Consider the following 24,181-nt stretch of genomic DNA (forward strand, 5'->3'; position numbering starts at 1 on the left):
ATGAATACGTGTTTGTAAAACATATACTAACACAGTTGCTAACCCTTTAGAAAGTATTAACAACTGAGGTTATCAATGAGCAACAAAACATTTTTAACCGGGTTTATTAAGTGCTTAGTAATGCATAATAAATGCCATACAGATCATGAATTCATGATTAAGCATTTACTAATGCTCAACTGCTGCTTAAGTACTTATAAATGGGTTGAGTTTAAAACATTTATAACTGTGTTTACTAATGCTTAGTAATGTATAACTAATTAGTTACAAATGATGAGTTAACATTGAATTAAGCACTTTACTAATGTTTAACTTCTTTTCCTTTAGGCTTTTCCCTTCAGGGGTTGCAACTGTTTACTAATGTTTAACTAATGCTTAATAATGTGTTAGCTGAACATTTAAAACTGTCTTTACTAATGCTTTGTAATGCATTACTAATGGTGAATTCATGATGAGTTCATGAGGATTTAAGGATTAACTAATGCTTAAATTATGCTTAACCAATGCTTAACTAATGCTTAATAGTGTATAGTTATTATAAAGTGTTACCCTTGTACTCTGTGCAATGACAGTAAAGTTGGATCTAATCAAATCTATAAAATGACCAAAATGAGACATAAAATGTACAAAATGAAAAAAGCAATCTTAAACTGGTGCAAAATGACTAAAATGAGAGATAAAATGAGCAAAATAGAGGAACAAAACGATAAAAAATTAAACAGAAATGGGTCACAGAATGGACAAACTGATACAAGAAATGACTAATATGAGCAACATGAACAACTGTAAACAAAAACAACCTCACAGACACATGAAATGAATCATAAAATGACCAAAATGGTACAAAAACAACATAAAGAGATGTAACATTACCTGAATTAGACACATACACATAAATGACCAAAACTTGATGAAAAATAACCAAAATTACCACAAAAAACATGAAAAGATACATGTTTAAAAATGGACCAAAAGATGTAAACTGATTAAACACATTCTGACACAAAATGACCAAAATTAGCCTCAAAATGACCAAACTGATCCAGAAATCTTCACTTACATTCACCAAGCTGTCCACATTTATTCTGTTCAATACTCAGGCTTCTGCAGAGAGGTTTGTTCATAGATCATTTACAGTCTGATTTAAACCATTTTTATCTTAAAAACGTACTGAAATGCACAAAATGACCAAAATTTCTATCAAGAACAACCCTAAAGACATAAACTGACCAAAGACAGAGACACAACCATCAAAATGAGCCACAAACTGAACAATTTGAAACAAAAACAACTTTAAAGACAATCAGAATAACCAAAATAAACCACACAATGACCAAGATGGTACAAAAACAACAAAAAGAGAGAAAAAAATGACCTAAATCAGGGGCGATTCTAGGATCAGAGGTTTAGGGGTGCTGAGCACCCAGAGGTGCCCAGCCAGGCAAGATAAATTTCTTCATTGTTTTGTACGTTTTAATGCAGTTTCACTCCCACATTTGTGAAAGAAAAGCAAAACACTTTATGAAAAGGTCTGTGACTAAACCATCCAATCTGATAAAGTTTATTTAAATGCTGAATCACCGCAAAGGAGGAATGCACTGGAATCTTAAAAGAAACATATCGTAGTCCTAATTTCTGGGAAAACACGACTCATTTAGATACAGCAGCTCCTCAACATACACATAAACAGCATGTATGTTTCTGGAGTAAACCAGCCCCTATACCAAGCACCAAAAACACAAAAAACAAAAATGGACCTAGGACTTATTTTTTGACTTTTATTTGAAATGTGATGCACAGCATTTCTTTCCCTGGTCTGTTCTCTCTCATCTCCCAGAGTCTCTCCTTGTTCTCTTCCTTTCATAGCGAAATTAAACAAATAGAAAAACAAATAGATAATTAGGAAAATGTAATGAAGAAGTTCTGTTTCGAATGAAGTCCACTGATATCTGTTAAGTGTGCTTCTGGAAAGTATTTAATGTGGGGAGAACACATAACCTCCATGACATATATGTAAAATTATATTGTGAATGGATGTTTTTCTTTGTCATCTTAACAGTTACTGTTTTGCTTGCCACTATTCTCTGTTTGTTTTCTTACCTGGTTCTTCCTGACTTTGCACTCTCTCCTCTCCTTCCCCTTTTTCATCTCTTCCTCTTTGGCCTGACAATCATACACAAATAGATTGTATTCAACTAGATGAAAAATTATATAAATATGAAAAAATACCAACAAGAATACAAATAAATAATGTCCTCTCTCTCTCTCTTTGTAATGTCAATCTAAAGGCAAATAACCAAACAATGTGTTTTATATCTGATAACAGATATAAACACTGATACATTGATCCAACTTACAACATTACTGATGATAGATAAACCATTTCATCTTACACTCTTACCTGAACCTGGCTCTTTTCTTCGAAAAAACAATCTTATGTCCATGATGAGGCTGTCTGCACACACACACAATCGGAGTTATAATGTTAATGAGCATCCGGTCAGTTAGCTAGTCAGTAGCACCTTGGCTTTAATATTAAAACATGCACTGACACAACAGCTAGCTTCTCTCAGTCCAATTCCAACAGACACTGACCACCTGTAACGTTTGCTAGCTAGAAAAAAACGTAAGCTAACTCCTACCTAACAACATAAAAAGTAACCTTTGATTAAATGCAGCAAAAATGAGGACTGGTAATGATAATAATGTGTTGGTATTGAGTGGTTGAAGTTCAAACGAGGTACTCACACCACTACGGCACATTACCTTCTGTGGGGCAGCGCTTAGCTCTGCAGGTAGAGGCTCAGAGCCCGAGTTGGGAAAGTTGAGCAGGATCAAACCATTTTGAGGCAAGATGGGGGGAGGGGGGTGCTGTATTTTTGTTATTAAAACATTACGTATCAACCAAGTACTGTATGGTTTTTTACACTTTTCTGGTTTGTTAAAAGAAGGACATGCAATACCAAAAATAAAAATAAAAATCTTTTAAATTTTAGGGGTGCTGGGATTCAATTTGGGGGTGCTGATGCACCCCCAAAAATGGGCTAGAAATGCCTATGTATAATGTCATATTTTTTTTAATTAGACATGTAAGATGAAATGATATTTATAATAGCTCGTGTCCTTGTTTCTCTTTTAGCACACATCACACAGTATTACAATGAATAAGAACATTCAATCATCAAATACAATCATTTTCATAACAAGCTGCTGTGGAGGCAAAACCTTTTTGTTCTTTGCAATAAATCTTTTGTTCTTTTATTCAGAGCTCTGAAGGTACAGGTGACACAGAGTGCAAAGCAGTCTATGTGTCAAGTCAAACTGGAAGGAGCTGAGAACTCAAAGGAGACGCATTTGCGCACAGGTCCTACACTCAGCTGGGGTGGAACCAATCTGCGGCTGCTGGTTTGCCACCGGCGGCAAAAAAGGGGACACAGGCAGCACTGAGGAGGAACCATAGATATATACAAACACGAGATGGCTCATGAGCGCTGTCAGCCTATGGGGAGCAACGTCGTCACATGGCGGCCATCTTGGGACAGGGCTGCTCGATCACTCATAACATTAAAGTCAATGGAGCATGGATTTTAAAATCACTGTAGATTGCTCAATTTTCAACCGATTTTAGAACAGCTTGGTTTGTTATAAACGTCAGAGATGTACTTGTTTTACTGCTTACATAAGAATAATTAAAACCATTGAATTCATATAATAATGAACACAGATATCAGCTTTTTTCAGCATAAATGGATGTAAATGTAATTTTAATATTTAGCATTGCACTTTTTTATTACTATCAGCTTTCTAATGCACAGGTAAAAACAAAGCTCAACCAAAATCAATGCACAACAAAAAGAGATGATGTCTTTTCTTTTCATGAACCTGGTGCCTACATTACCCACAATGCATTTCGGCTGCAGGCTAACTAATCCAGGCATAGATGTATACAAACAATAAGTCTAAGGTCTCAATCGGAGTCTCTTAACCAGCAAATAAATACAACCACAACCACAAAGAATGTAATTTCGCCTAAAGATTATGTTCTCAAAAAACGTTGGTCTCAGGAAAACCTAATAATTGAAAATCAGATTGTGAGTAACACCATCTTCAATGTGAGTAGCCAGGCAGAAAAGACACACAACTATGCCGCATTTTTCAAAACGAAAAGCTGCGATTTCGGAATTGAGCCTGAATCATAGCCACGTTAATAAGGTTTGTAATAAACTAAACCGTTTGTAAATCAATCAAGAATTGAGCGAGTTATGAGTGTTAAAGTGAGGAAATCATCCACCTTACCATTGACTACAGTACAGTGCGCCAGAGCAGTCCCCTGTCCTAAGATGGCCGCCAAGTGACGACGCCGCAGACTCCGTCTTGAGACATCTAGCGTTTGTATATATCTATGGGAGGAACCATAGATATATACAAACACTAGATGGCTCATGAGCGCTGTCAGCAATGACGTATATATAGAGCTAGACCGCTCACTGCTCGGCGGACAACAGCGGCGCCATGGTAAATCGGCGCTTACTTCCGGTAGTGGCAAGAAGCTCCGGCGCGCTATTTGATCCTGTGTAAATACACCAACTTCAAGGCCTGCTTGTCATCAGTGATGGGACAATATGTGTTATGTTATGGCTTTTACTGTTAGAAGACAATAAAATCCCTGTCCTAGGCACGTTTTCACGGCAATCACAGCGTTGTTTAGCCCTCACAGACAGAGACAGAGACCACCACACAATAATGAGTGCTGAATGCTGATGCAGTGATTGTGTCAATAACAAATGTTTCATACTTTCTACAGCATTCGTGTTTCACTTACCTGGGCTCTAGAAAATATTTGAACCAATGCCAAATGAGAAAATTAGTGTTTTAAACAATTTTTCTCCAATTCAAATTATTCAGTTGGACTTTGAAAAGCAGCACATGCAGTAGTCAAAAATTCCAAATTATGTTTTAGTGTAAAGAGGGATGGAAAATTCACAAGGATATCAACAGGGCAGAAAACTCGTGCATGTTGTCATCTACAAGCTAAACTAATCAGCTTCAAAACCTGCACGGTGGTTTTTCACAGCTGCTCAGACCCACATACCCTGGAATGGTTGCTTTTTTCCTCCCACAAAAATGGCCATAAAAAGTTTCTGGAGGAGCAATTCTTGCAGTCAGAACACACAAATCTTCTGGTTGCCTCAAAACAAAGCTTCAGCTATTCTATTTGTAAGTCAGCTGTGGAATTCAAAACAATAAACGAATTAAGATCCTATGAAAAGCTTAATTTGCTTTTGTTCTGTTAAATGTGAAGCAGATGACTCAGACACCTGAAATGTCAAAGAACTTTCATGAAAGTTCCACAAACACGTCAACAAGAACAGCTTGCAAAAAAGTTCTTGAGCAAGAAATCAAGCAACATTATTTATGTAGTACCTTAACACACACAGAGGTTTTTCAGAGTGAAATGTAAAAAATAAAGTAAGTAGTGTAATAAAAAATGAAGTCACTTTAATCAGAAAAGATTCATTGAATACAATGGACACTCATTTCTAGAATAATTAAAACTGATTGAGTAAAACAGCCAAAAGAAGACAAGAAATGGAAAAAAATAAAAGCATGTCAGACACCAATTGCAACAACCAATAGAAAAGAAGTTAATTTAAAGTAAATGAAAAAAAGTGCAGATAAATTTATTAAAAGTATAGTACAACATTAAAGTGTAAAACATGTAATTTCCTCTACAGCAGGTGACGCTATGACTGAGTGCACATTGGCATATGGATGTCATCACTGCAGGACTGTGATCAATCACAAACTTTCAGGCAGATTGCAGTATGTAGACGGCATTTATACAGCACATCATGCTTCATGAGGAACCATCAAAGTTCAGTCAGCCCCTCTGGCCACACCCTTTGAGTTTAATTTGAAATTTTCATAAATATTCAACCTAAATGCGTGTTGTATATATGTCCCAATTTCAGGTGTTGTGGAGTTACAAACAAATGACATTATTCTGGTAAAGAAACAGGGTCTATCAACATCAATTTACCTGTAATTGAAAATTAAGTGTGATCAAACATAGTTAATAGCTTAGATAGTTTCCACATGAATGTTGGGTATCACAGCCGCAAAATAGTTTAGATAATGTTGTAGAAGGCAAAAGTAGTTATCTGTGAACCAGTCATCATCTCATGAAGCATTAACAAACATTGATCTCAGTTCTAGTGCACTGTGTGGGTGAGCAATGTGCAGTTACATAATTATATTTACATATGCTGGATGTCACTCATATGTACTTCTAAACAAGGAATACCTTTATATGCATCAAGCATGGAATGAGCATCATCAGACAGGGCTTGCATTTCCTTGGTTTTAGCTAACATGGCCTCCAACGTCACTCTGCAGCGCTTCTCTCTACGTTTGGCATTGTTGAAGTCCTGCCTCAGCTTTTCAAGCTGTACAATTAGACCGTCATATTTCCTCTTCAGGTTGTCGCTGTCTGTACAGTATGCATGGTGTTCACTAACAGCAGCACTGTCCTCTTCAGACTCTTGTTCAGGCTCCATGTCCATGTGCTGGTATAATGCCACTGCTGCCTGGCTGGTTTGGGTTGTCCTCACTGCCATCTAAAACATTTGATAAAAGAATTAACATGACAAATTCCCAAAAGATTTGTTTCTGTTTCACCAATACCTGAAAGAAAACATTATCACAATGAATGGCTGCAAATCACTATGAAAGCCAAAAACCGATCCTGAATCATTTTCATAGCCACACAAATTGACAAGAAAAGAACTAAACTGAAATAATGAGCAACCATTAACAATTAAGGAACATAACCTTTTTCTCTGGTTTCCCCAGATTGAGGGATGGTACAGCTCCTGGCCTGAGAAGCTTGTGTTGAGCATGTTTTGAGAGGATGAAGTCCTCCTCCCTGAAATGGTTGCTGCAGACATAATTATGATCATCTCCTCTTGGTCCTCACCGCTTCTCTACTGATGGCCTGTATCCATTGATCTCTCAGTGTGCTGTCCTTGGACTGCTTGGGAAACCTGAAATGTGTGGCATATTATAATCCATCCATAGACAATGATGCACTGTGACTGTCATTGAATACTGATAGTCACACCAGCTTACACTGTACAGTTAGTGATTCAGCTAAACTGGCTGAGTGCAGCACTCAAGCCAAGGTCAGAAGGAGTTTCTGTTTGCAAACAAAGAAGCAGAGCAAATTTGAGGCAGAATGTCCCAAATAAAAGAGCCACTTACTTATGAAAGGAAATATTACAAATCGACTGGTGCAGGAGATAGCAGCACACGACTTCACCATGGTCAGATATTAGCCACATCCACCTGAAACCATAACAACAGAGACACTTAAATTAACAGGTTCATGATGTGATGATTGCAAGGTGAGTGTCAGCACGTTTCCTTTCACTTACATTCCAGAGAAGGAATCAAAAAACTGGTGCATTGAAGGGGCTAGCAGAAGTGGTAACTGCTAAGTGCTATGCAGTGACGTATGCACTTGTCAGTGTCAGATATGATCATGCCGTGCTGTTCACCTTCTCAAACAGATTTCTAGTTCATGAACACATATTTTCTGATGACAAAAATAGCCTTGTCACCCGTCACCAAGTCACAGTGAGACCACAGGCACAGGGGGAATGACGAGCCATGAGCATGACAGCGAACTGGGAACTCTCCTGAGGAGAGTCTGCTCAGCTGCACTGAAAAATCCTGCCAGTGCTGGTCTAGGGCCTCCTGGCCTGGAGTTCTCAACGTATTTCAAGCACTGTGACTTGATTCTAACACAGAAGTTTACTGTACATTGGTAAATCACGAAACACAAAGTCACATACCGTGCTGGCGTTCCAATGTGAAATCCCCGTCTTGCCACTACCGGAAGTCAGCTCCTATTTACCGCCTCTCTATGGGAGGAACCTTAGATATCAATGACGTATATATAGAGCTAGACCGCTCACTGGCCGCTGAGAGGCGGTAAATAGGAGCTGACTTCCGGTAGTGGCAAGACGGGGATTTCACATTGGAACGCCAGCACGGTATGTGACTTTGTGTTTCGTGATTTACCAAGGTACAGTAAACTTCTGTGTTGGAATCAAGTCACAATGCTTGAAATACGTTGAGAACACCAGACCAGGAGCCCCTAGACCAGCACTGGCAGGGTTTTTCCAGTGACTGCAGCTGAGCAGACTCTCCTCAGGAGAGTTCCCCAGTTCGCTGTCATGCTCATGGCTCGCCATTCCCCCTGTGCCTGTGGTCTCACTGTGACCTGGTGACGGGTGACAAGGCTATTTTTGTCATCAGAAAATATGTGTTAATGAACTAGAAATCTGTTTGAGAAGGTGAACAGCACAGCATGATCATATCTGACACTGACAAGTGCATACGTCGCTGCATAGCACTTAGCAGTTACCACTTCTGCTAGCCCCTTCAATGCACCAGTTTGTGATTCCTTCTCTGGAATGTAAGTGAAAGGAAACGTGCTGACACTCACCTTGCAATCATCACATCATGAACCTGTTAATGTAAGTGTCTCTGTTGTTATGGTTTCAGGTGGATGTGGCTAATATCTGACCATGGTGAAGTCGTGTGCTGCCATCTCCTGCACCAGTCGATTTGTAATATTTCCTTTCATAAGTAAATGGCTCTTTTATTTGGGACATTCTGCCTCAAATTTGCTCTGCTTCTTTGTTTGCAAACAGAAACTCCTTCTGACCTTGTCTTGAGTGCTGCACTCAGCCAGTTTAGCTGAATCACTAACTGTACAGTGTAAGCTGGTGTGACTATTAGTATTCAATGACAGTCACAGTGCATCATTGTCTATGGATGGATTAATAATATGCCACACATTTCAGGTTTCCCAAGCAGTCCAAGGACAGCACACTGAGAGATCAATGGATACAGGCCATCAGTAGAGAAGCGGTGAGGACCAAGAGGAGATGATCATAATTATGTATGCAGCAACCATTTCAGGGAGGAGGACTTCATCCTCTCAAAACATGCTCAACACAAGCTTCTCAGGCCAGGGGCTGTACCATCCCTCAATCTGGGGAAACCAGAGAAAAAGGTTATGTTCCTTAATTGTTAATGGTTGCTCATTATTTCAGTTTAGTTCTTTTCTTGTCAATTTGTGTGGCTATGAAAATGATTCAGGATCGGTTTTTGGCTTTCATAGTGATTTGCAGCCATTCATTGTCATAATGTTTTCTTTCAGGTATTGGTGAAACAGAAACAAATCTTTTGGGAATTTGTCATGTTAATTCTTTTATCAAATGTTTTAGATGGCAGTGAGGACAACCCAAACCAGCCAGGCAGCAGTGGCATTATACCAGCACATGGACATGGAGCCTGAACAAGAGTCTGAAGAGGACAGTGCTGCTGTTAGTGAACACCATGCATACTGTACAGACAGCGACAACCTGAAGAGGAAATATGACGGTCTAATTGTACAGCTTGAAAAGCTGAGGCAGGACTTCAACAATGCCAAACGTAGAGAGAAGCGCTGCAGAGTGACATTGGAGGCCATGTTAGCTAAAACCAAGGAAATGCAAGCCCTGTCTGATGATGCTCATTCCATGCTTGATGCATATAAAGGTATTCTTTGTTTAGAAGTACATATGAGTGACATGCAGCATATGTAAATATAATTATGTAACTGCACATTGCTCACCCACACAGTGCACTAGAACTGAGATCAATGTTTGTTAATGCTTCATGAGATGATGACTGGTTCACAGATAACTGTACTTTTGCCTTCCACAACGTTATCTAAACAGTTTTGCGGCTGTGATACCCAACATTCATGTGGAAACTATCTAAGCTATTAACTATGTTTGATCACACTTAATTTTCAATTACAGGTAAATTGATGTTGATAGACCCTGTTTCTTTACCAGAATAATGTCATTTGTTTGTAACTCCACAACACCTGAAATTGGGACATATATACAACACGCATTTAGGTTGAATATTTATGAAAATTGCAAATTAAACTCAAAGGGTGTGGCCAGAGGGGCTGACTGAACTTTGATGGTTCCTCATGAAGCATGATGTGCTGTATAAATGCCGTCTACATACTGCAATCTGCCTGAAAGTTTATGTGATTGATCACAGTCCTGCTGTGATGACATCCATATGCCAATGTGCACTCAGTCATAGCGTCACCTGCTGTAGAGGAAATTACAAGTTTTACACTTTAATGTTGTACTATACTTTTAATAAATTTATCTGCACTTTTTTTCATTTACTTTAAATTAACTTCTTTTCTATTGGTTGTTGCAATTAGTGTCTGATATGCTTTTATCTTTTTCCATTTCTTGTCTTCTTTTGGCTGTTTTACTCAATCAGTTTTAATTATTCTAGAAATGAGTGTCCATTGTATTCAATGAACCTTTTCTGATTAAAGTGACTTCATTTTTTATTACACTACTTTATTTTTTACATTTTACTCTGAAAAACCTCTGTGTGTGTTAAGGTACTACATAAATACTGTTGCTTGATTTCTTGCTCAAGAACTTTTTTGCAAGCTGTTCTTGTTGACGTGTTTGTGGAACTTTCATGAAAGTTCTTTGACATTTCAGGTGTCTGAGTCATCTGCTTCACATTTAACAGAACAAAAGCAAATTAAGCTTTTCATAGGATCTTAATTCGTTCATTGTTTTGAATTCCACAGCTGACTTACAAATAGAATAGCTGAAGCTTTGTTTTGAGGCAACCAGAAGATTTGTGTGTTCTGACTGCAAGAATTGCTCCTCCAGAAACTTTTTATGGCCATTTTTGTGGGAGGAAAAAAGCAACCATTCCAGGGTATGTGGGTCTGAGCAGCTGTGAAAAACCACCGTGCAGGTTCTGAAGCTGATTAGTTTAGCTTGTAGATGACAACATGCACGAGTTTTCTGCCCTGTTGATATCCTTGTGAATTTTGCATCCCTCTTTACACTAAAACATAATTTGGAATTTTTTTCTACTGCATGTGCTGCTTTTCAAAGTCCAACTGAATAATTTGAATTGGAGAAAAATTGTTTAAAACACTGATTTTCTTATTTGGTATTGGTTCGAATATTTTCTAGAGCCCAGGTAAGTGAAACACGAATGCTGCAGAAAGTATGAAACATTTGTTATTGACACAATCACTGCATCAGCATTCAGCACTCATTATTGTGTGGTGGTCTCTGTCTCTGTCTGTGAGGGCTAAACAACGCTGTGATTGCCGTGAAAACGTGCCTAGGACAGAGATTTTATTGTCTGCTATCAGTAAAAGCCATAACATAACACATATTGTCCCATCAGTGATGACAAGCAGGCCTTGAAGTTGGTGTATTTACACAGGATCAAATAGCGCGCCGGAGCTTCTTGCCACTACCGGAAGTCAGCGCCGATTTACCATGGCGCCGCTGTTGTCCGCCGAGCAGTGAGCGGTCTAGCTCTATATATACGTCATTGGTAGGACCTGTGTGTAAATGCTTCTCCTTTGAGTTTTCAGCTCCTTCCAGTTTGACTTGACACATAGACTGCTTTGCACTCTGTGTCACCTGTACCTTCAGAGCTCTGAATAAAAGAACAAAAGATTTATTGCAAAGAACAAAAAGGTTTTGCCTCCACAGCAGCTTGTTATGAAAATGATTGTATTTGATGATTGAATGTTCTTATTCATTGTAATACTGTGTGATGTGTGCTAAAAGAGGAACAAGGACACGAACTATCATCAATAACATTTCATCTTACATGGCTAATTTAAAAAAATATGACATTATATAAATATGCACTACTGTTCAAAAGTTTGTGGTCACTTAGAAATGTCCTTTTTCTTGAAATCAGTTCTTTTCAATGAAGATAGCATTAAATAAATGATAAATCCAGTCTAGACCTTGTTAATGTGGTAAATGACTATTCTAGCTGGAAACAGCAAATTTTTAATGGAATATCTCCATAGGGGTACAGAGGAACATTTCCAGCAACCATCAGTCCTGTGTTCTAATGCTACATTGTGTTAGCTAATGGTGTTGAAAGGCTCATTGATGACTAGAAAACCCTTGTGCAGTTATGTTAGCACATGAATGAAAGTGGGAGCTTTCATGGAGAACATGGAATTGTCTGGATGACCCCAAACTTTTGAACGGTAGTGTACAGAAGGATATGGAAATCATAACGCAGTGTTTGAGCGGTCGTAGGTGAGCTGGTGTGCTAAGGATGAAGAGTGGAAAGGCACTTGGTCCTGATGATATACCTGTGGAGGTATGGAAGTGTCTCGGAGAGGGAGCAGTAGAGTTTGTGACTGGGTTGTTCAACAGGATCTTAGATAGTGAGAAGATGCCCGAGGAATGGAGGAGAAGTGTGCTGTGTTCCTCTGATGCTCACTTGAACTAAAAGCATTTGAGCTGCACAAAGTGTGAAATGAGAGAGGAAGCAGTGAATCTCCAAACTGCTGACAGACTTTCACACATTGTTGTCCAGTGAAAATCAGCTTTTTGTGCAGCCACACTTGATCCTGATGTCAGTCTTTAAGTCCTGTTCTAGTGATGAAATGAGAATTTCCTTCATCTTGTGTGTGATGAAGAATAAAGGGCTGTGGCTAAAAATCCTGACTCTGAGTTCTTCATTACAAACACACACTATATCAGCTGGTTATTATTCATCTGCTTTATTCTACTCAACATAAAAATTCATCCTGAAATCCTTCCATTTCTCTTCTCAATATTCTACCGAATATGAAAGATTCCTTTGGAAGCAGATCTTCAAGGATTTTAGATTTGATTTCCAACAATCAGAATGTTAGAAGTTTCCCTGTTGATCATATTTTACTGATAGTTTCTCCCAAATGTTTCAGCTCATTTTTGCTGGAATATTCTGAAGTAAAGTTTGTGTTTTCTGGTGAATGGATCAGATCTCACATTTAGTTTCAATCAAACCCTGAGGCTTCTGGAAAATACACACAGCTTTAAAATAATGTTGGATCATCTGCTGACTGTGTCGTTATTAAATGGTTTCAGAGTTTCATTATTTTAACCCTCGTGTCGTTTTAAAGTTTAAAAATGTGGAAAATAATAAATATTTACACAGTGAAACTTCTGATGTCCACATTTTCTACATTTTTGGGACATTTTTGAACATTTTTTGGTGGAAAAAGAATAAATGTTTCTAAAGAACATTCACATAAAAATCAACCAAAATCCATTAAATTCTCTGGATTTTGGTTGATTTTTATGTGAATGTTCTTCAAGAAAATATCAGAAGTTTTACTGATAAATATTGAATCACTTTAGATATTTTTAGGATTTATTGGAAGATTTTTACTCATTTTTTGAAAATATTTACAAGAATTTTCCTGCCAAATTAGGGGGATTTTGTTTGGATTTTTTAAAATAAAACTTTGAAGGAATTATTGGAATTTTCTTCCTGAAGGTTTTTGCATATTTCCATAAATTTGGTGAATTTTTTTGCTGAATTTCTGGATTTTTTTTTCCTGTTTTTTGGTGCCGTAAATGAAGCCAACAGGAGGGTTGATATCCAGAGCTAATAATAAACAGCAGAGGACTGATGGGTCTCCTTGGTGTTTGCTCCTGTTAACATCTCATCTTCTAGTAGTTCCACATTGAAGGAATTCTGCTGGACAACACTGAGAGCATATGAATGAATTTTACATCCAAAATAATGCAGTGAATGTCAAATAAAGTGGTGTTGAAGCTTGTCAGAAGCTTTCAATGAATGTAGAAAGAGTGTAAAAGCAGCATCCTCTACCAAATGAGCACAATCCATCAATCATCATCAAAGTGTCCAAATTCCAGAGAAGACATGAACTGCAGATTGTAAATGAGTCAAAGTATCCATTTAAAATCATTTCTAGACCATGATCACAAAGTCAAATACTAGATTGTTCTTTTGTGTCTCATTTTTGTGATATTTTGTCAGTTTTTGTTATTTTTTGTCTTTTTTTGTCTGACTTGTCGTTCATCTCATGCTTTGTTTCTCGTGTTTGTCGTGTTGTTTCCTTTTTATCTCGCTTGTGTTTTTTGACTTATTTCTGTCATTTTGTGTTTTGCTTTATTCGTTGTTTTGCGTGCCGTTTTGTGTATTTTTGTCTCGTTTTTGTCGTTTATCCGTTTTTTTTGCTGTTTTGTAAGTTGTCTAATTTTTTTGCCCTTTTTGTATTTTGTGTCATTTGTCTCTATTTTTAACGTTTTGTGTCTGATTTTCACAATATTTTGTCTGGTTTTTGTCTCCTTTTTTGTCTTTTTTAACCTGACTTTTGTGGTTCTGATCGTGTCGTAAAAAGCGGTCCGGCCCACTTGAGATCAAACTGGGCTAAATGTGGAACCTGAACTAAAATGAGTGTGACTCCCTGATTGAAAGCTTCTTTGAATGCTTCAAACAGTCATTCTCTAATATCAGCCCAGAAAAACGGATCAAAGTTGGTTGTAAGTCCATCTGGAGCCGCTGATTTCCCCAAAGACATTTTCATTCCAGCTCTATCAATCTCTCCAAACACGTGCTTTTAAAGTCAGTCTGAGGAAGAAATGCTTTGACTTTTTAAGAAACAAAAGAAGAGGGGGACTGATTTTGCTCTTCAAGGTAAAATGGGAAAAGTAAGAAGGCACTTCAGTGGTGCAAGAAGAGACTCAATCGTTCTAACCTGGCTAAGACTCAGACACTGCAGTCTGAAAAGTGGACTGGCTTTGATTGGGAAGCACAGAGATAGGAACTGAGAGTGAGGTGAACTAGAGACTGTGAGAAATGTTCTCCTTAAGTGTAAGCTCTACTCATGCCAACAGAAGAAACATTAGAGACAAGGAGCAGCTGGACGAACTGTTTCTAATCTTTGCTTTCTACTTAACATGGAGGAGTGGACAAATATGAAGAAACTTCTGAACTTTCTCATGACCACAGGACTGCATCAGAAAATATGGAGGATTCTCTAAGGACTATGAGTAACATCCAGTAGGTGGCAGCAATACGCCAGTGATGCGTCTAGTCTGCCTAATTCAATGAGGAAGAAAAAGTAACTCAGTGTTTCTGCCGGAACTTCACAGTGTGACACCCGGCGGATGTAAACAAAGAAGCATGAGCAGAGTTTGCTTCACTGCTGTGTGGACTGAGCTGTAAAACGGCTGTATTATAGTATGAATGAGAAATATCAGAGCAATAAAGTAACGATGTGTTCAGTTGAGTATCTGAGAGAGTTGATCAGCGACAGACTAGCTGCTGCTGCTGGAGAAATATTCTCAGAGTTTGAAAAAACCATCGTCCAGTACCAGGAGGAGATCGATCGTCAGCGCAGACTGCTGGATGTCATCTGGAAACCACACATCCCCTTACAACCCATAGGTGTGTATGTGTTTTGATGGTGAAGAATTCCACTTCTAGCATGTAGAACATCATGAAGTGTTCAGATGAACTGAGACACACTGTGAGGAAGAGAGAATGGGCTCATAATATGGAGTCTGTTAGTTGATGCTGTGTGGAGTTTTAAAAACGTGATCGTTGTGTTGATTGACCCTGGAAGCAAGAACCAAAGTTTCCTGTTCAGAGGTACTGGAAGTGTTTATCTGAACTACTCCACACTGACAGCAACTGCATTGTGTTATCAAACAGTTTAATAATAAAACTCTGACAGAGGACTCAGTCATTCCATCATTTCAGTCCAGAGACATAATTCCATGTATAGAGATCATTCATGATCTAAAGAAAGCACACGTACAGAGTTAGAGAGTATAGAAGTAATGTGTTCAACTGCATTCCACTATTAACATGTTGGGTTTCACTGATGAGTCAAATCAACAGTACAGTAACCAGCAGTAAAATAAGAATAACATTAAAATCCAAATGTCCTGACAGGTTTGAAGGCTGAAGAGGACAGCAGCTTTATTCAGACAGATTTTAACGGATCCCCATCAAACCTGTCTGTGTGGTGTGTAGAAAAGTACCCAGTGGTGTTTACCATTAGAACTTTGTGATCCTGTATCCACTGTGGAACAACGTGTTCATAGAAATGTTCAGTCATTTGGAGATGCTTGTATCATTCCTGCTGCTGTTTCATGGCTCCCAGACTTCTATTATAAACCATCATATTCTTTTTGCATCAAACATTTGACTCTTGACCTGATTTTGTTGGAGACAGCCAGTCCGGGACAAAGTGACAGATGTGTGTTCTCTCATCATCACAGTAGTAACCATTGTCTTTTGTCTCTTTCCCTCCAGAGCTCCCACAGTCTTATGTCTGTGAGAATGAGAAGACTGTTGTTGACCATCAGCCCCATGACCAGGAGAGAAACTCCATGGTGGACCATGAGGACCCAGAGCCTCCACGGATTACAGATCAGCAGGAGGAACTCTGCACCAGTCAGGACCAATCAAACCCAGAGATTTCTCAAATTAAAATGGAACAGGAAGAATTGTGCACCAGTCTGGACCAATCAAACCCAGGGTTACCACAAATTAAAGTGGAACAGGATGAACTCTGCTCCAGTCAGGATGAAGAGTTAATTGGATTGAAACAGGAGACTGATACCTTTGAGGTGACTCCTGCTGATGAGGAAAGTGACCACAGTGAACCAAAACCAAACAGTGATCAGCTCCTGTTTCACATCTCTTGTGTAGCTGAGAGCCCAGATCAGGAAGGAAGCAAGGATGTAGACTCAGGATCAACTAGATGTATCGAGCAGAAACCAAGACATCAGAGTAACAACAGTCACAGTAATGATGTAGACAATGCTCCAACATCAGCGAGACAGTGTGATAATGACAAGGCAAGAAAATCTGCAACATGCGAGGTCTGTGGAAAAGCTTTTAGTCGTAAATCAAATTTAATCAAACATCACAGAACCCACACAGGTGAGAAGCCATATTCTTGTGAAACCTGTGGAAAAAGCTTCAGTCAGCGGAGCTCTTTGACTGAACACTTGAAATATCACACAGGTGAGAAGCCGTATGTTTGTGGAACCTGTAAAAAAGGCTTTATTCGACGGACCCATTTGACTGCCCACATGAGATGTCACACAGGTGAGAAACCATATGTTTGTAACATTTGTGGAAAAAGATTTTCTAGTTCATCAGCACATAATAGGCACATGGCAGTTCACAAAATGGTAAAGCCATATTCTTGTGGAACCTGTGGAAAAAGCTTCAGTCAACGGCGCTCTTTGACTGTCCACATGAGATGTCACACAGGTGAGAAGCCATATTCTTGTGGAACCTGTGGAAAAAGCTTTAAACATAGTTATCAATTAAAAGCCCACATGAGAATCCACACAGCTGAGAAGTCATGATCCTGAAACATCTGTGAAAAATAAAGAAGAACTAAGCTTGAAACAACATGTAAGAATTGGTACAGGTTAAAAGTAGATGTTTTAGATTTAAAGCAGCTTTAGTCTGTGCTTCAACAACAATTGTGAGGAAGTATGTAAACAATCCTTGATGATTAGACCAGATGGAGTCTGGACTGTGGTGGTGGAGCAGCAGGCAGAAGAACCAAACTGAATGTCTGGATGGATATGGTATTGGTACAGACTGCTACATTTCTGCTATCATGACATCCTTCATCAGCAGAGCACTGATTGGAGATAATGTGAAGCTGTTTGGAACATTTTCACATCCTGCTGAGAGAACATGGCTGTTCAGGTGTGAACATACTGCTGGAATCCACTCAGCTTGAGCTCTGCTGTCTTTCAAGTAAAAGGAGGCAACGAGATACAGAGACATTGTGACAGTAGGACACAACAGAGTGTGTCACTGCAGCAGAGGAGATCTGGACGTGAAATAAAGTTGTAATAAAACGTGCAGCTCCATGACTGCTTCATGAAATGTTTTGAATGTTTTCAAACAGATGTACATGTACATGTTGTTTCATAATTAATGTAACATTGAAGAGCCCCAGCAAGAATAACTCTGAGTCAGATATCAAAGACATAACCAACATTATTATGTTTTCAAGCAACAGACACGTGGTTTTACTAGTAGTAGCTGATACACTCCTGCAAATGTCAAAACCAGAAATGTTAAGAACAGGTGAAGCTGTGCTGCAGTTTCTGCTGGTTACATAAAGGTCTTATGCTATTTATTTCTTCTATTGTCACCACATAGGTCATCTGTGTGATTTGTTAGTAGGATCTCATTGTGTCGTCATACAGCACATTGAACCCTTGTATTGTCTGAACGTCCTGAACACTCCTCCTGTCCTCAGGGTCAAAAATGACCTGCCTCCACTGAGCCTCTAAAATAGAGCAGCTTAATGGAATTTTTCACCAAAAATCTATTTTACATGAAGAAACAACCTGTCATGCATCACACACTTTGTGAATGCCTGTTTTTGCTTCCTCAGAGGGTAGAAAGACTGTATTTAATCAGTGAACACCATTCGTTTTTATACCATTGTTCATGCTGTAACTGTTTTCTTTCTTTAAGTAGAGGTTTATTATCACTATTATTGCTGCTAAAGGTACTGCATAGGTGTAAACATTTCTTGTTTTGCAGGAGATAATACTTCTATAGCCTAATAAAGTACCAGAAATGTGCAGAAATGAACTTGAAATGCATTTTTGAAGGGAAACAACAGTGTACTGTATACTGTACAATGGAATATAAAACTACAAAACTCAACTACCAGATACTAGTACTCTCTCATTTTTTGGGTCATTTCTCCCACCCGAAAGATGCATAACCTACATCAATCATAAGAACAGAAAAAATAACAGATTCAAGCAAAATATTACGAACATATTAAGCTCTAATTAACACATGGAGGACAGACTGCAACTGTATTTGTCACACGTGCAGCACACAGTATTTGTTTTACAGTCCTTCTTGTTACTCCTGGATGACTAAAAAAATCTGATCTCTGACCTGCTGGGAACTGAAACCTGAAAACTGCCCTCATGGCTTCAGCAATATCAGATTAGTCCACATTAATTTGAAAATCTGCAAATATGACAATCTCAACAGTCCAGAAGTAGCCAGGGTGTAGAATCTTGACCCCACTATGTATTATGCTCGTTATTTAATGTTTTGTAACCTCGGTCACTTTTCCATGGGGGTCAATTTTCTATCTGACACCGGGTAAAAAATGACCTGAAGACAGTCTTTGTACCCTGGTGGTGTACAGCTTTGATGAAAATATAAACAAAAACAATGTTTCACTTTTTCTAATGTTGGGGCCACTTGAGGAAAAGTGATCAAATTTCAAGTTGAAAAAGGTCATTTAGGGGCCGTTCTATGCTATTAAACATGGTGGCCTGGTTCATTTTGACCCGAAGACAGCACTAAGGTTCAAACAACAGCAAATCAGTAAAAGTATTTTCCAGTTGAGTATGCTAAGAATTTACCTCAAGTTTAAATAATGAGTCCACAGTATTATTAGTTATTTAAAGAAATGCATGAGCAGAATTAGCAACAAAAATGACTAAAATGAGACGCAAAATGAACATCTCATTTGTACAGTTCAGTCTGTTTTTAGAAAAAAAAGTGTCATAAATCAGACTGTAAATGATCTATGAACAAAGCTCTCTGTAAAAAGCCTCAGAATGTTTCATGACTGTAAGAGAAGATTTCTAGATCATTTTGTGTCTCATTTGTGTCATTATGTGTTTTGTTTTGGTCAGTTTACGTCTTTCTGTTTTTAAACATTTTGCATTGCATTGCTCATTTTATCTCTCATTTTAGTCATTTTGCATCACTTTAAGGTTGTTTTTTTTCATTTTCTACATTTTGTGTCTCATTTTTGTCATTTTTGCTTAATTTTAGTCCCATTTTGGACACTTTTATCTTTTTGTTTCACATTTGATGTCCCTTTTCTAATTTTATGGCTCATTGTGGTATTTTTCTGTCTTGGTCGGATGTTTTATGTTCCATTTTGGTCATTTTGTGTCCCATTTGAACTGTCCCATAACATTGTTGGACCGTTCAGTAGACTCTGTTTGGGTCTTTTTCTCACCACTGAAACATTTTGTCCATTTTTGTCTCATTTTGGTCATTTTATAGATTAGATTAGATCCAACTTTACTGTCATTGCACAGAGAACAAGTACTAAGACAGTAAATGCATTTTTTAAAAGTCCATTGTGATGTCAGAGAGAAGAACTAACAACTGTTACCACATTCCATATTCTGAAGAAAAACATGGAAACACTTGAGAAAGTCAGTTTAACACTCAAAGCTTGGAGATATTGGAGAGTTGTGGTGAAGATTTCAAGTGTGAAACTTGTGAAGACATTGTGAGCAAAGACTGTGACAGAAAAATGAAGCCTCCTCAGCCAGATAGGAAACATTCAGGTAAGACAGAAGTCCAGACAACGAGCTGCAACTCAGCTCCAGATATCAAACTACACACTGACATGTTAGACTGAAGTTTTCACAACACTTACAAGCTAACATTTGCTCATTTTGTGCCTTATTGTGGTCAGTTTGCATCCTTAGGGTTGTTAGTGGATAAAATGTTGTCATTTTTCATCTTTTTGTTGTTTTTGTTCCATTTTGGTGACTTAAAGGCTGTTTTTGTTTAATTCATTCCAGCTACACGGCAGCGGTTTGGATTTCTGATTTACTTTGTATATTGTTTACCGGAACGCTTTCATTTAGGACCAGAAGTGCGCGCTTCACTCCGCTTTCATCGTTCTGTAACCAATCAGAGCGTGGCTAAATATTAAAGCTGTGCTGCAGCGACCAGACAGAACAGCGACACCTAGTGTGTCTGCATTGAAATTACATGTTCCTTCTTTTTTTTTTTTTTTTTTTTTTTTTTTGTTGTTGTTGTCTGCAAGTCCGCTCAAAAATGACACCAACCACTCATGGTGCCATTGCTTAAGCTTCATGTGCAATTTTTTTCTTCTTCTTTGTGACTGTGACCATCACCTGCCCTCATGGCAAATTAACCTATCATGTTTATTTCAAGCTGTTTTCTACATTATGCCATTGAGGGCTGTGCACACCCAAGTGAAACATAAAACAAACACAGGACAGACAGAAAGGTGAGGCATAGACAGTGTTCTGAGAGAAAAGGTGCATTTTATTTGTTTGTACTCTTTAATTCACACCTTAAGACCATTTACAAATCTAAAACCCTTCACAAACACCTAATACAACAAAATCCTAACTGGATCAATCATGAAGATGTCTGGAGGCCACAAGAAAGATAGATAAAGCAGAGTGAGATCCACAGACACTAACCCAGCAACCTCCATTGACTCAGCAACCGGAGGAACACACTCTATTGAGTTTTGGTAGGTGCCGGTGTGGTGGGTCTGGCATGCATGAAAACCTCCACCAAAAGGAAGGAGCTGTCCCCTCCAGCCCAAGGAGGTCCACCCAGCCCCCCCGCAGGAGCCACCAAGCGGAGACCCAGCCCAGGAGCCCGGAGCGACCCCCCCCCCCCCGACACAGCCAGAGCCCCAAGGCCCGCGCAGCAGAACGGGCCATAGCAGACCCCCACGGCGCCCCACCGGCCCACAGCCCCACTTCAACCTTTTCAAAACGCTTTTTGTAATACGTTTTAGATGCAGTTTGCAGATGTTTCTGAAGATGTGTAGTGAATTCTCCTTGTCAATACATTGAATATATCCTCCAAAACATCCCATAAACAGTCTTCTGGTACAGAAACCTTCATCATTCTGAAGGAATTATTTGGTAAATGTTAGACTTTATACTTTATCAGCAGCAATACTTTCTTTCAACACAAAATCAGTAACAAAGAAAATAAAAACAGGATTTTGAACAGTGTGCTTTATTGCAAAATAACAAAATTCATGAACAGCAGGTTTCAGGCGTGGTCGTCATTGTGAACGAGGTCCTCCTTTTCCTCTTCCTCCTCCTCCTCTTCCTCCTCCTCCTCCTCCTCCTCCAGGGCAGTGTGATCCATCAACACTTTCCTGTATATAAAAGCATTAAATATTATCATGGTTTGTATCCATGTTTTCAGTCCTTTTATGTGCTGGCAGCAACAGAATGTTTGACAATAGGCAAATCTGTATTGTAGAATTTCCAACAATAATAAGGAATGCCGAGGTAAATATTATAGTAACTGCATTAATGCAATAAATAAAAATGATCTTTCATCTTGTGTACAGTCAGATGAGCTTTATGTCACTAAAGCCACTGAACAAAACCATGAAGATACAGTTTCTCATACTGTTCTCATTGTGTTGTCATAGAAACCCAACGTCTATTTAGTTGGTGATGCAGAAATCACATCAATATATTTTTTTATGTTTGGTTCTGATTTGGTGCCAAAAATCTACTGGTATATATTACCAAGAATATTGAATCAATGACATTAATTTCACCTTGATTTGACCGATAACTAAAGTGATCGCTCAGAAGTGTTCATCATGTCTTCTTGTTATTATAGTAGTTTAAAGCTCTTTTATTCAGACATAAAATGAACAGACAGATCTTGATTACCTTGACAGTTTCAGTGAAAACGTTCAAGATCTGTCTATTCATTTTATGTGTGAACAAAAGAACTCAAAGCGACTGAACTACAGTGACTTCCTGCATTATCAGACCACCCCTGACCAAAGTGCACTTCTTCAATATAACGTCTCAATACATGAAGTTTAAAGTTTAACAGCTGTAATGTGCAGCAGCCAGTTCAAAAAGGCGTCTACATTGATGGGTAAAATAAATTCTTCACGCACGTTTAACAGCTTTCTACCAGCATTCCTGTCTTGCATCATTTGCAGTAGCTGCTTTCCACCATCATCATTTTTCATATTCCTTGTAGCTATCAACTAGAACAACCAGTTGACTGAAGCAGCTGGTACATGAGACGTCCATTTGGTGTTAACACTCCCCCTTTTTGTGACTCACAGGATCTGAAGTAGAAAGTCTGAGTTAACAAAGAAACCTGACAACCACCATTAACTCTGACTGAGGCTTTAGTTTTTGTCGAGCCGGTGTACACAAAGTAAGCCTGCTTATACTGAACTTGCTTCATAGCAGCCCTCAGAGGAACAAAGTTAGATTTTTGGTGCCACGAAAATGTGAGCCACATTTCTAGATATTATTCATTAAATATTGTCAGCACAAACTGTAGAGTGACTAGGTTTTTCCGAGAACTAATCCTCTGTCACAGAATCCTGTAACATGACACAATGCTGACATTTCTTATTGCTGGGGGGCTTATTATTGAATAAAATCATCTACAAGGCTATATGTATGAACCTCAGTTGCTGAACTCCGAAGGCAAGACAGGGGCTCCCAGAATTCTTCCATTTAATTCTGCTGTTTTAAATGAGATGAAAATAAGATTCTATTAAAAAATAAAGCAATATACTATTCATACTTACATGTAATTGTGTAATTATGTAGTGCCCTGCCACAATAAATAAGTTCTTAAGTCAAAGTCAACTTCAAGTATTTGTAAAAATGAATTTGAATGAAGTAAAATGATTTATTGACAGGTAACACACAACACAGTGTGAAGTCAAAGACTTAACAGTGGGAGGGAAGCAATGCTCTATAACCTTAGGTCTGATGAGAAACTTGGAGCTTGGCCGGGCATTTCTCTTTAGAGGTGTTCTGTTTCTCCATCCAGCCTCAGTTGTGATCATGTGGTTAAGTGATGAAGACTTTGGACAGCAGGTACAAAAAAGTTTACTGGTGCAATTGAAACCCCTTTCTTTGTGTGGCGTGGAGAGGGAGCTCTAAGAGGAGGGGAATGGAGAATGGGGAAAAATGGCTAGGATTCAAATAAATGTTGCGACAACGCCACCCAGGGGAATTTCACCCCCGGGACATTCAATTCAACATGATCAACCAAGGACCATTAAACACTGAAGGCACACAGGTTCATATTCACTTGGGCAGAGACGCGTTTCCAAAAATATAACAATTTCTTTATTAATTATGGCATTAAATATAAGAAGCAAGCCACCAGTTTAAAATAAAGAATCAGAAGTACTTAACTTAAACAATAAAGGGAGCAGGCTGGCTTACCATGGCGGCAGGCAAACAAAAAGAACCAAAAAGAAGAAAAAAGGGGTCCAAATAATCACACCTGTGACACAACACACCAAGGAAAAAGGGGATCCGTGAACCGCCACCAGGGATTAAACTGCCGCCGAGGCTCATCAAACCTGCACAAAAGAAACAAATAATTAGTACTCCTGATTCAGCAGTGCTGGTGACCAGACCAATATACGCAATTAAAACACACACACACACACACACACACACACACACAC

The 24,181-nt window shown here is 38.7% G+C and overlaps 2 protein-coding genes and 1 long non-coding RNA gene across 7 annotated transcripts in view; 2 read left to right on the top strand and 1 right to left on the bottom strand.

Annotated features, from left to right (window-relative positions):
- LOC110946113 (NLR family CARD domain-containing protein 3-like) overlaps window positions 1–24,181 on the bottom strand; it is a 77,511-nt gene that overhangs the window by 34,419 nt on the left and 18,911 nt on the right. Inside the window, exons 2-4 of the mRNA XM_051942473.1 lie at window positions 2,402–2,455; window positions 2,101–2,163; window positions 1,061–1,104 (exon numbers count right to left, since the gene is read on the bottom strand). The gene's annotated coding sequence lies outside the window, so the exon portion shown is untranslated. The remainder of the gene's footprint in view (window positions 1–1,060; window positions 1,105–2,100; window positions 2,164–2,401; window positions 2,456–24,181) is intronic.
- Window positions 7,726–9,552, top strand: LOC127532069 (uncharacterized). Its single transcript, XR_007939320.1, has 4 exons — window positions 7,726–8,054; window positions 8,569–8,652; window positions 8,871–9,082; window positions 9,297–9,552. It is a non-coding gene; the product is annotated as an uncharacterized LOC127532069 (long non-coding RNA).
- Window positions 15,036–24,181, top strand: part of LOC127531994 (zinc finger protein OZF-like) — a 289,632-nt gene continuing 280,486 nt past the window's right edge. The window contains exons 1-2 of one of the 5 annotated variants that reach the window (XM_051942897.1): window positions 15,040–15,336; window positions 16,210–16,842. In XM_051942897.1, the coding sequence (XP_051798857.1) occupies window positions 15,132–15,336; window positions 16,210–16,842 (838 nt within the window). In that variant the 5' untranslated portion in view covers window positions 15,040–15,131. Of the gene's footprint in view, window positions 15,337–16,209; window positions 18,613–24,181 lie in introns of those variants that run through there. The other 4 variants (XM_051942903.1, XM_051942904.1, XM_051942900.1 and 1 more) reach the window with 4 other exon arrangements.

The sequence above is a fragment of the Acanthochromis polyacanthus genome, chromosome 22 (genome assembly GCF_021347895.1).
Source record: "Acanthochromis polyacanthus isolate Apoly-LR-REF ecotype Palm Island chromosome 22, KAUST_Apoly_ChrSc, whole genome shotgun sequence".
NCBI lineage: Eukaryota > Metazoa > Chordata > Actinopteri > Pomacentridae > Acanthochromis > Acanthochromis polyacanthus.